Raw genomic sequence first — 12,596 nt, 5'->3', positions numbered from 1 at the left:
CCCTCCCTTCACCCCTCTAGTCAACTCAAACTCAGTCAAATCGTCTCTTAATTGTTTTTGTATTTATTTCCTAATTAAAAAAAAACTCACACGTGGACAACGACACGGTGTCGTTTTCATCAGATTTCAACGTCTTCTTCCTTCTTATTTGTCACTTTGTCTTCATCTCCTTCACTCTCTCGTCTCTCTCACATTCGCTACATTGCCCAATATCTCGATTTCGAAAAACCCTAGAGAGAGAGAGAGAGAGAGAGAGATTTCGAATTCGAATTTCCAGATTCTTCAGATGCATATCGCCAGAGCTAAGTAATCTCGAATTTTTTTCGAGTTTTTTTTTTTAATTATTCTAATGCCTCCGCGGCTCCCGTCGTCGTCGTCTCGTCGCGGCGCCGTGTGGTTTCGATGGAAGCTAATCATCTCATTCTCCGCCGCGTTATTCATCCTCGCTCTCTTCAGTATCAATCGTCAGTCTAATTCCACCGCCACGACGAAGACGACGACGCTGTCTTCGTCGCTATCCGTCGCGAGATCCCGTATCCCGCGGAGCACGTACTCCGGCGATCGTCCGAAACTCGCGTTCCTTTTCTTAGCTCGACGTGATCTGCCACTTGATTTTCTCTGGGATAGATTCTTCAAGGTTCGTCTTTTGAGATCATTCGTTGTAATTTGAATCTGGAAAAAACGAAAATTTGCTTATTGTCTCTCTTGTGTTTGTTTGTGTTAGGGTGCAGATCAGAGGAATTACTCAGTTTATATACATTCAGTACCTGGTTTCGTGTTTGATGAATCAACAACTCGATCTCAGTTCTTCTAAAATCGGCAATTGAAGAATAGCATTGAGGTTTTGATTTTGTTGTTGTTGTTGTGATGATTTTGGATGGATGAATTGAGAATTTAGAATTGAAATCACACTTTTAAACAGGTAGTTTGGGGAGAATCAAGCATGATTGCAGCAGAGAGATTGTTGCTTGCAACTGCTTTGGAGGATCCTTCGAATCAAAGATTTGTTCTTTTGTCTGATAGGTTGATTTCTCTAATCATTCGACATCAAAGAACCTTGTATGATACATTATCCTTGTATGATCTTATTGTCATTGCTTTGTGATGCAGCTGTGTTCCGTTATACGACTTTGGTTACATATACAGATATCTAATGTCTTCACCCAAAAGTTTTGTTGACAGGTAATTTCGGGTCATCTTGTGTCCTATAAATAGCAAAAGCACTAAAGCAGCGTCCTTGTTTGCAGCTAACTCTTTTACTCTTTGTTTCCAGCTTCCTTGATAAAGATAAACGCTACACCATGAAAATGTTTCCTGTTATACGGAGAGAGAAATGGCGAAAAGGATCTCAGGTCTGTTCTAATCATATTTGAACCTTGGGAGCAATAAACTTTTGCTGACTGTTTCTTTGCATGATTTTGGAATGTTTGAATTTCTGATGGGAATGAAAGCTTCAGAGACATTTGGTTGCAGTTTTGTTTATCTATCTTTGTTTTTGTTCAGTGGATATCATTGATCAGAAGCCATGCAGAGGTCGTTGTTAATGATGATACTGTGTTCCCTGTTTTTCAGAAATTTTGCAAGGTAAAGCTGAACCTTTTGATGCTTTCTTCTTGGTTTCCATTAAGTAGTGCTTCATTCTTAATGTATCTGATGCTGTTATAGTTTCATCTGTGCTGTTTTCTTGAAGAAATAACGAATTACTTGTTCATTTCTTTTCCAGCGATCTCTACCTCTGGATCCCAGAAAGCATTGGCTTTATCTTGTAAGTACACTGTCTTTCCGTAATTTCATTTATATCAGCCACTTGAATTATCAGTTTATCTTGATTCGTACTGCTTCTGTGTCACTTTGATTAGCTGGTATAAATTGATTGAACTCACGAAAACAAGTTGTCTCTGTTCACTGGAAAAATCAGTTTGGAAGTTTCTGAGTATTATTATTCCCACAAACAAGTTATCTCGTTCATTCTCAGTAAATGACGGCTTTTTTTTTCTTAAACATTTTCTGTTGCAACAGAAAAAGAGACGTCATAACTGCATCCCTGATGAACATTACGTACAAACTCTGCTAACAGTACGCACAACACAAGTCGTCATAACTGCACCTCACACTCCGTTTATCTCCTTTTTACCTGCTGATTTTTCGGATTCACCTTTTTTTTTGTATGCTAATATTGATGATCTCTTCAGATGCGTGGCTTGGAAAATGGAATGGAACGGAGAACAGTGACATACACTACATGGAACCTATCAGCCAAAAGAGCTGAAGCCAGATCTTGGCATCCTCTCACTTTCACATCTGACAATTCCGGGCCAGAGGAAATAGAAGGAATAAAGGTAAATTTCTATCTTAAGATAGAGGTGTGCAATCCGGTTTAGTGTGTTTGCGCTCATCCCTTTTTTTATACACAACAATTGAGCTTCTGATCAATCTCTGTTTTTTTGTTGTTTTGTTGTTTCTTACTTCTGAGTAACAGAAAATCAACCATGTATATTATGAATCGGAGTATCGAACAGAATGGTGTCGGGCGAATTCAAAACCTGTCCCGTGCTTTCTCTTTGCGAGGAAGTTCACTAGAGGAGCCGCAATGCGTCTTTTGAGTGAAGGACTAGTGGAGTCATCAACAGATACAAAAACATTTTAGATGGAAGAACAAAGTAAACACAAAGGTTTTATACAACTAAGAAAGAAGAAATCAAGATTAACATCAGAAAAAAAAAGGAAGTTAACTTTAGAATATACAGATGATGCATACAGATAGTACATTAATTGATCATATGAGAGTAGTTTAATACAAACTACACAGCCCTCATGTTTTTCCTTTTTTGGTAATAAAAATGGCAACTCATGAGATTCCTATAGAGAATTTATGATACAGATGTTTCAGGGACATAACTAATGTGATGGTTCTATAATCTATATACCATGTAGGACATTGGTGCGATGTTATTGCCCAATGTAATGTTGCATACAAGACAATTGGCTGAAAGCTCACAGGCTGTCCCGTCCCTATTGTTTTGAAGACATAATGCGATGGTTTTATACGACGATTTATAGATTTGAAAATGGACCTAGAGAGTAAGTTTTTGTAGGACATCGGTGTGACGTTTCTCCATGGATTTGCCCAATATAAAGTTGCCTACAAAACAGGTTAGAGTTAGTGATGTAATAATTGGCTGGAAGCTAACAGGCTGCTTTCTCTTCCTCTTGTTCTATTACTTGTCAAGAACCATTACCTCTAACCTTAGTCTAGCGGCCTTAGATGTACTTAATTTGCATGGAAGTGTTTTTACCAGAATGTGCTCGTGTGTTTCCGCCTTAAATTCGTCAGTTGGTTATTTTGGTTATGTGCCAAAATTCTATTCTTGGCAGTTAGAATAGTGTTTAAGTTTATTACATGGATGTCATTGATATGCTATAGTCTCTCATGCATTCGTTTTATACATTGGTTTACATAGATATTGGTGTAGTTATAACATATAGGTGGTTTCCCCCATACGTTGTCATATAGATCATGCACTTAATTCCACTTACAATACATCATAAGCATTTTAGAAATGATATTCGGTGTTCCTTTCGAATATCTTGCAAACTTGTATGCATAAGTACATTTGCAAACTTGTAAGCATAACTGCATCTTGTAAAATTTTACAAGATATTAGAACCATTAAACCATCAAAATTATGGATTGGGATATTAATACAAAACAAAGAAAATCATTAACACATACATTTGCTATATATAGTATATGAATATGATAATGCATTGCCCCTCCTTTTAAGAGCATAAAGATCACAATAATCAAAAAGGTTTAGCTTTAATTGTCTTTCTTTGACTGTTATCATAAGACAAAAGCTCTTTGTTTATTTTCTGATGAAACTGCAAATGGTTCAGTTTCGGTTCATGCATACTTGGACTATTGTGAGGAAAATTTCTCTAAAAGCACATGCTAGTTAATTACTTACCAAATTTATTCCGGTCATGCTCATGCAATGTTTGGTGAGATTTAGAATAAAGTTACAAGGAAAAAGACAAAAAAAAGTGAGTGATGGTCTTATGTTTAGTTAAGAAAAATTTACTATTTAAAAAAGTGTATAGTGGAAATGAAGAGAGACTACATTCTGTTACTATGGGAAAACATTTGAACTATAACAATTTTGTTTAAATTAGTTTGTCAATCAATAATAGTGAGATATTATATAGTCTGATGACTTGAACTTTTCTACTTGAGTTAAATATTTCAACTTCGTTCTGGTACCATGAAAAATATATTGTTATCGTGTTATATTTTAATATGTTATCTTAATATATATCTGTATAGTGGTAAAATTTAATGTATTCGTATAGATCCATCTAATACAAAAGAATTTAATCTAATTTTAAAACATATAAAAAAATGTAGTGGTTAGAAAATATAATTATATATATATATATATATATATATATATATTTTTTTTTCGTATATATATATATATATAATTAAGATAACATATAAAGGAATAATATCGAAAATAAATAACTATTATTTGGTTTTTGTGAATTTATGACGAAACTATCGCCAGTAACTTGCAGTTTTTATGTGTTGAATATAGAATTTAAAAAAAAAAATATGGCGTTCGAAAGACCTGGTGCACGAAAAGGTATTGGATTATTTTCTTCTTAAAAGGGGTTTAATAAGCACAAAAATTAAAGTCTACAAATTAGACTAATTAGTAGACTCTCTTCGACCAAATTTTTGTTTTTTTTTGTACGTGAAAATTAATCTAGAAAACAAATGAGAGCTTCTTCTATTCTTCAGCATGTAGACAAGAATCTTTCGCCAATTTCGTAAATGGCAGTCACAATAGACAGTCGTAAATGGCAGACCAAATTCCTTTGTATGCACTTTTGGCTGCTCTCATCAAAAGAAATTTAAACCTTATTTATATATACGTAGTATTATTTCTGGTTTTGTTTACTTTTGTAAATTTCGGTATAAAGATGGCAGACATGGTACGGAACCAATGATTCTTTTCGTCAAACCAACCAATATTTTTTTTTCTCTCCTTCATATTTGAAGGCATCTGCTTTTTTTCTTCTTTGTCAACAAAGGCATTGAAATTGATTATAACTTTCGAGAAGCGTATTAATAACATAGAGTTCTTTTTTACACCAAAAAAAAACATAGAGTTCTTTTTCTTTTTGTTTATTATTATTTATAAGGTATATAATCTAGAAATTTTGAAACATATACTGCCTCTTAAAAAAAAATGTAAATTAATTTCTGAAATGGAAAAATGATAAAAACGAGGCCTGATAGTATTTTGGATAAGAGTTATTTACGTGTGGTCGAAAAAATGAATAGTCAAGAAACTTCAGTTTTGTGCAAAGCAAATCTTCTTGGCCAAAACTAAGACACGGATCTCATTCAGTTGCGATCACGAGGTCTAAGTTAGTCAAAATTGGATTGATAAGAAAGTGTTATCGATAACGTCTATGTTACCTTCTTCTTCCGTCGTTGAACTTTTTGGCCTCATTGCCCTCTACAACTCATATAGATAGACCTCTTTTGGACTTATCCACTCTTATAAAATTTTCTGTATTCATCGTATAGTATAAAAGTCTTAATATCCAATGACTTAACGCCTCCAAAAATCGATGTAAAGTTTCCATAAGAAAGACCGCAATCGATTGGTCCGCTGGCTATATTAAATTCTTTGTCACACCAAAATATTTAATATGAGTTCGAACTCTCTCGTGGGAAATCAAAATGCTAGTAGTATAAAACCACGCTAAGAGAGTACATGACCAGAAAAGTATCAATAAGTACAAGAAAAGAATTTTTTGGATCGATGTTTTCACTATTTTATTAATTTGATTTTCAAAAGAGACTTAAAGCTCAAGGTTTCCTCTTTTCTTCTTCTCTTGTTGACCTTATTGCCAAAAGCAGCAGCCAGTAAAGAAACTTGTTCATATACGATTCAGTGTTTTAAATGATGTTAGTTTATAGTTGCATAGAATATATATATATATATACTATATGTATATGTAGTCTTTTTAAAACCAATACAGTTACGAATTTTCTAGAGATTGGTAAAAAAGTGGTCCATACCATACCATATCATAGTACCCTGGCTAATCATTTATGATTTATGAGATGAATATATCTTTCATAAAAAGTTCAAAACTCTATTTCGCTATAAACTACTAGATTAAATCGAGAGCCTATATTTTTTGATTTTTCTAATAACAGTTAATTAGAGTTGAAATAAATTAAATTGATTTGATATAAATCTTGGACGGTTGAATAGATATGAAGACATTAAATTTTCACGGATATGGATAAAATCAGGTTTCTGACTGCGTCAAAATTTAAGACCATATACATGTCGGATTCAAATATAAAACCTAGATCTTTCGTACATTTGTAAGGTAGAAGATGTCCTATCTCTCATGATCTCATCTATATATTAATATTAACATGATAAGGAAAGAACAAAAAAAAGTACAGCGAACGATGTCATAAGATAGATGTAGTACAGAACTAAAAACTAACATGACACATGTATATTAAAAGTGTGAAAAGCATCAAATTAGTCAGATGAATTGCTTGTAAAACCAAAACATATATGTTCACAAGGTTTCTACGTCAATGCAAACTCGATCGGCCACGTTGTGTAGTTGTAGTATCATGTTTGGTCAACTCAAATCTCAGACAGCTCTGCAGATTTTCTTCTATTTTTCTTCGAGCCATTTAATTTTTTGGTGGAAAAAAGAAATGTATATGTAAGATCAGCTTTTCAGTTGTGATTAATTTAGTCTCTAATTACAGTACTTCAATTTTTAGTGGACCCGTTTTTGACGTCTTACACGCTTTCTTGGCTCCTTCCTCCGTCTTAAATGTAAAATGAATTAAATATATGTATAATCCCTACAACTTAATCGTGGCTTAAATAAATCAAATTGTAGAAGTCGCTAACTACTGTATATGATTATGATTTTTCTAATAGAAAGTTCATCTACGGCAAGTACTGTAGACCAGTGGCGGAGGCAACGTACAAAGAGGGGTGTCACTTGACACCCATGACATTTATATATTTTGTTAATTATAGGGTAAATTTCCTAAATAATTACATGTTTTGGTTTAAAATATTCATAATGACACCCATGTTATATTTTCTTGGTAATGAAACACCAATGTTATATGATCTATTCTTCTCTTTGACACAATGCATATTTATTTTGCCACTTAACCATAATGATCTTTCCATTTTTGTTGACTAAAAATTTCTATAATATCTCCTTATTGTAAAAAAAAATCTGAAATATGCATTTATATATCATTTGTTTCTTCTTTTTTTACACACTTCTTGATTTAATTAATATTCATATATATATATATATATGACACCTGTAAGCAAAGTTGCTGGCTCCGCCACTGCTGTAGACTTTAAATATTACAGAGTTCTTGTTGATGAAGAAAACCTTTATAAAAAAATATAGAATTGACCTACATTACAAACTAAACTGAAGCAGATTTGTGGCTTGTATATAAATCGATCTAGCTAGTGTTAATAATTCGATAAAGATGAACCAAAAGTATATATATGAAAAACTGTTGTAACTTGATATTCTATTTTGAGATGCATGTCAAATTTCTTACATACGAGTATAAAACAAAACCTAAATGCATCGTGAGAATCCGTGAGCTTATTTTTAAAAATATATATGAAAAATCTAATAAGTAAATAAATAAATAGATATTTCAAAAAAAAAAAAAAAATAGTTGCCCATACATTACAGGTAACATTGAGACGAGGGACGGAGAAAAGTGCCAAAAAGGTCAAAGGAAAAGAAAAATGGGATTTTCTGTAATTTTATACTAATTGTGATTAGAGAGATCATTAAAAAAAGGCCAAAAAAGTCAAAGCAAATGACTCGGTCTTTCCGGTAGACAGTCAACAGATCTACATCAATAGGTGGGAGCCCTTGAAGATCTCTCTCTTTCTCTTTGTCTCTTTGTCTCTATTATTTCTACGTGTGTGGACTCAAAATAAATTTTCATTTTTATTGATCTTCTCAAATTTTTAATTCAAAGGTCATATCAAACAAGGCGACACGTTTCTTCACCATCTAGTTATTTTAGTTCATTTGACATGGCGTATTTTATTGGGTTGGTTGGTAATTTTATGTTGTAATCGTTTTCTTTTGTTAAAGATAATGTTGTAATCATTTCCAGTATCAAATTTGGCTTTGAATTTAAAAAATTGTAAAATAATTTACCCTTTTTGTCAAAGAGATTGTAAATGTTTTACAGGTTAATTGTAGTATTTTAAAATTTGTTGATGGTCGGTATATTAATTATGAATCTAATACTATTGTTAGGTTCTAGTATAATTTATAAACTAAGCTAGAATAGTTTTGTACTTTATATAACAGTTTTTTTTCAACAAAAATACATGAGTTTCTTTTCCAAAACACATGTGGTGACCATGATTACCAAAAATTAATTCGGTTTCAAGCAACGAACATAATATATAATCGACTTCGTCAAAAAAAAAAAAAAATGCATAAAGTCGACTTTGTTGTATTCAGAGAACAAGGTCTCCTTTTTTTTTTTTTGTTTCTTTTTGACATTAGAGAGAACAAGATCTTCAAGAAATATAAGAAACTAGGAGCTTATTACAAAGGTGGGGCCTAGCCGCCCACGGAAGTAAGACCTAACGACCGGCGAACCGGTCTCCAGTCAGCCTATAAGAAGCCGGGCCGTCAAAATCGTTGACTCGGTTAACCACATCGCCATCATCTTTTTTTGTTGGTTTTTGTATTTTGTTAAATTAATTAATAAGTTTGAAAAACAAAAAACAAAAAACAAAAAAAAAAGAAAGAATAGAAAAGAGAAAAGGTATAATCACGTGGAACGCGCCGCAGTAAACGGGGCGGTGGATCAAACTTTTCGTCGCTTTGATAAAACAGCAGAACTAGTCAATGCTCTTTCTTCATCATCTATCACCAACTTAATAAACAAGTATTGTAGTCTCAAGACAATTACGCCACATAACCATTTTCTCGTGAGTTCAACATCAAAACTTAAATAACGAAAACCCTATTGATCAGGTCATCCTGTTAGAAGTTTCAAATGAGTTTATTAAGTTTATTTTTTTTCTAATATTTGGGTCACAATAAATCCGTCTCATTAATCAAATATCTACATTTATAAGGAACAAAATTCGATTCTTGATATATGATAGTATCTTTTACAGTTAGACTTATGCTTTGCCACTAAACTAATATCACTTCACACAATTAAAATTTTTTTTATAGCGAAATGTTTAAAATTTATTTAAAATACTAGTAAACTAATAATATTTTTTATCTCGTCAAATGATATTTTTCTATTTTGGTGATAAGTATTAGTAATTTCAAAGTTTCCTTTAACGCATAAGTTGTTTGACAAAATCAGAAAATAAATAACATACAAATTTGAGGTAAGAGAATTGCAAGAAAACAATTTTCTTAAAATTGATAAAAGAATTTACAGTATTTTTTTTCTTGAAAACTAACATTGACTCGACTCGAGTAGTAACATTGTAAGTAATTTTTATTATAAACCCTATAAACTAAAAACTCGTAAATCATAAATCCAAAAATAGATTTTTTTTTTTTAAAATAATTACCCTATTCTTTTGTTTTAGTTTAGACTATTTCAGGTCAACTAAAAAATATACTAGCAAATAAGGATTTTTCCATGAAAATGTAACGGGCTTAGAATCACGGTGTATTACGGGTCGGGTCGTTTCCGGGCAAATGACGCAGTATCTGACGTAAAACTCCCATGACTTTTTTTTTTCTTTCTATAAAGTCACCGGAAAAAATTAAATCGAAGTTCATTAATTTATTAAACGAGAGAGAAAAAAAACAAAACGGTCCACGTCCCAAACCCTTTTTATAGGAGAGTCTTATGTTCTGGCAGAAGACTTCACAAACTCTTTCTTTCATCTCTCTCTCTCAACCAAACCAAACCAAACCCAAAAATAAAATAAAAAAGATCTTTCTCCTTTCGTTAATCTCGTGATCTCTTACTTCTTCTATATATGGACAGAGGATGGTCTGGTCTCACTCTTGATTCATCTTCTCTTGATCTCTTAAACCCTAATCGTATCATCACTCACCATAACAACAATCACCGACGCTTCTTGAATCCTTTGACGACGATGTCTAGAATTGGCGATGACGATGGTGATAATGATCAGAAGACGAGAGTTTCCACCAACCGCAGTGAATTTAGGTTTCCCGTGAGTCTCTCCGGCATTCGTGACCGTGAAGATGATGATTTCTCTTCTGGAGCCGCCGGAGATAATGACCGTGAAGTTCCCGGCGAAGTTGATTTCTTCTCCGACAAGAAATCTAGGGTTTGTCGTGAAGATGATGCTGGGTTTCGTGTTAAGAAGGAAGAACAAGATGATCGAACCGACGTAAATGTAAGTACGACTTTTTCAATAAATCATAATGAAAAATATGAATTTGTTACAAAATGGTTCGTTGTATATTGTTGCCGTGTTATAATTCGGTGTAAATTGAAAAATCAAATATAAATATCAAAATTTTTGATATTTTCTAAAGCAAATTATATTATTAATTATTTTTTTTTTAATTTTTGAATAGACTGGTTTGAATCTTCGGACAACGGGTAATACAAAGAGTGATGAGTCAATGATCGACGATGGAGAATCTTCTGAAATGGAAGATAAGCGTGCGAAAAATGAGGTAATTTTTAATTTACTTTTACATCGTGTAGTAATTAATAGATTAATTGAACTGTTTTTTTATTTATATTGGATTTTGTTTTATTATTATTACAGTTGGTTAAGTTACAAGATGAGTTGAAGAGAATGACAATGGATAATCAAAAGCTTAGAGAATTGCTTGCACAAGTGAGCAACAGTTACACTTCACTTCAGATGCATCTTGTTTCACTAATGCAACAGCAACAACAACAACAGCAGCAGAACAATAATAAGGTACACAATAATTTGACTGTCAACCACAAAGTAAATAGAATTTACCCCAAGTGACTAGGCGATTAAATTTGGTGAAACCTATATGATTAGGTAATAGAGGCTGCTGAGAAACCTGAGGAGACGATAGTACCAAGGCAATTTATTGATTTAGGCCCTACAAGAGCAGTGGGAGAGGCTGAGGAAGCTTCAAATTCTTCATCCGAAGAAAAAACTCGTTCGGGCGGTTCTTCTCCGGCCGAGAGGCGTAGTAATGAGGTTAGAGACAGGAAGAGACTTGGGCGTGAAGAAAGCCCCGAAACCGAGTCTAACAAAATCCAGAAGGTGAATAGTACTAACCCCGCGACATTTGATCAATCCGCTGCTGAAGCTACTATGAGGAAGGCTCGTGTCTCGGTTCGTGCCCGATCGGAAGCTCCCATGGTAAGTTGATCTAGATAATATGTAATATATATATATATATATATATATATATATATATAAAAAACTAAACTATATACTATATTATATATTAAGATATTTATTATGTTTGTACCTATGGTTTTGTAGATAAGCGATGGATGTCAATGGAGGAAATACGGCCAGAAAATGGCGAAAGGAAATCCTTGTCCGCGGGCTTATTACCGTTGCACGATGGCCACGGGTTGTCCCGTTCGCAAACAAGTACGTTTCAAAACATTTGGACTAAAGATTCTACTTGACGTTCAATCTTGATAGCAAAACATTAGAGATTACAAATGTGTATATAAACGTTTGAGTGATTGGCTGATAAGTTTGATCCGCAATGATGTGTAGGTTCAACGTTGTGCGGAAGACAGATCGATTCTGATAACAACCTACGAGGGAAACCATAACCATCCTTTACCCCCAGCTGCGGTAGCGATGGCTTCCACCACCACAGCCGCGGCCAACATGTTGCTATCCGGGTCAATGTCTAGTCATGATGGGATGATGAACCCTACAAATTTACTTGCTAGGGCTGTTCTTCCTTGCTCCACAAGCATGGCCACAATCTCAGCCTCAGCGCCGTTTCCCACCGTCACATTAGACCTCACTCACTCACCTCCGCCTGCAAATGGTTCCAACCCTTCCTCTTCCGCAGCCGCCACTACCAACAACGACCATAACTTATTGATGCAGCGGCCACAGCAGCAACAACAGCAAATGGCGAATTTACCCCCGGGTATGTTACCTCATGTAATAGGACAAGCATTGTATAACCAGTCCAAGTTCTCGGGGCTGCAGTTCTCCAATGGCTCTCCCTCGGCGGCAGCGTATTCTCAGTCAAACGCGGTGGCTGACACAATAACGGCACTCACAGCTGACCCGAATTTCACGGCAGCTCTTGCAGCCGTTATTTCTTCTATGATCAATGGTTCGAATCACGGCGAAGGAAACAACAAAAACCAATAGAAAAAAAATATTACAATTGTTTTTTTTTGGTATCTTCATTTTTTTTTTCCAACTGGGTTATAGGAAACAGAGTTTATTCATTGATTCATATTTGTTCTGTTTCGTACCAAAATACCAGTAAATATACAAAAGAACAATATATAATTTAATTTCGAATATAATAGCTATGTATTTGCAAAAGTA

At 33.9% G+C, this 12,596-nt stretch overlaps 1 protein-coding gene and 1 pseudogene across 1 annotated transcript; both read left to right on the top strand.

The window, feature by feature from the left end:
- LOC104703831 lies at positions 160–2,856 on the top strand (annotated as a pseudogene).
- Positions 9,914–12,596, top strand: LOC104703830 (WRKY transcription factor 6). Its single transcript, XM_010419914.2, has 6 exons — positions 9,914–10,463; positions 10,648–10,749; positions 10,845–11,003; positions 11,094–11,423; positions 11,550–11,663; positions 11,796–12,596. The coding sequence occupies exons 1-6, from the start codon at positions 10,077–10,079 to the stop codon at positions 12,411–12,413; spliced, it is 1,710 nt and encodes a 569-aa protein (XP_010418216.1). The 5' UTR covers positions 9,914–10,076; the 3' UTR covers positions 12,414–12,596.

This window comes from Camelina sativa, chromosome 7 (genome assembly GCF_000633955.1).
Source record: "Camelina sativa cultivar DH55 chromosome 7, Cs, whole genome shotgun sequence".
NCBI lineage: Eukaryota > Viridiplantae > Streptophyta > Magnoliopsida > Brassicales > Brassicaceae > Camelina > Camelina sativa.
The sequence above is the reverse complement of the archived record's forward strand: the minus strand, read 5'-3'. Positions and strand labels throughout refer to the sequence as shown.

Coding starts and splice junctions, on each gene's coding strand:
- LOC104703830 (XM_010419914.2), top strand. CDS start 10,077: ATGGACAGAGGATGGTCTGGTCTCACTCTTGATTCATCTTCTCTTGAT. Junction 10,464..10,647: donor ATGATCGAACCGACGTAAAT/GTAAGTACGACT, acceptor ATTTTTGAATAG/ACTGGTTTGAATCTTCGGAC. Junction 11,664..11,795: donor GTTGTCCCGTTCGCAAACAA/GTACGTTTCAAA, acceptor AATGATGTGTAG/GTTCAACGTTGTGCGGAAGA.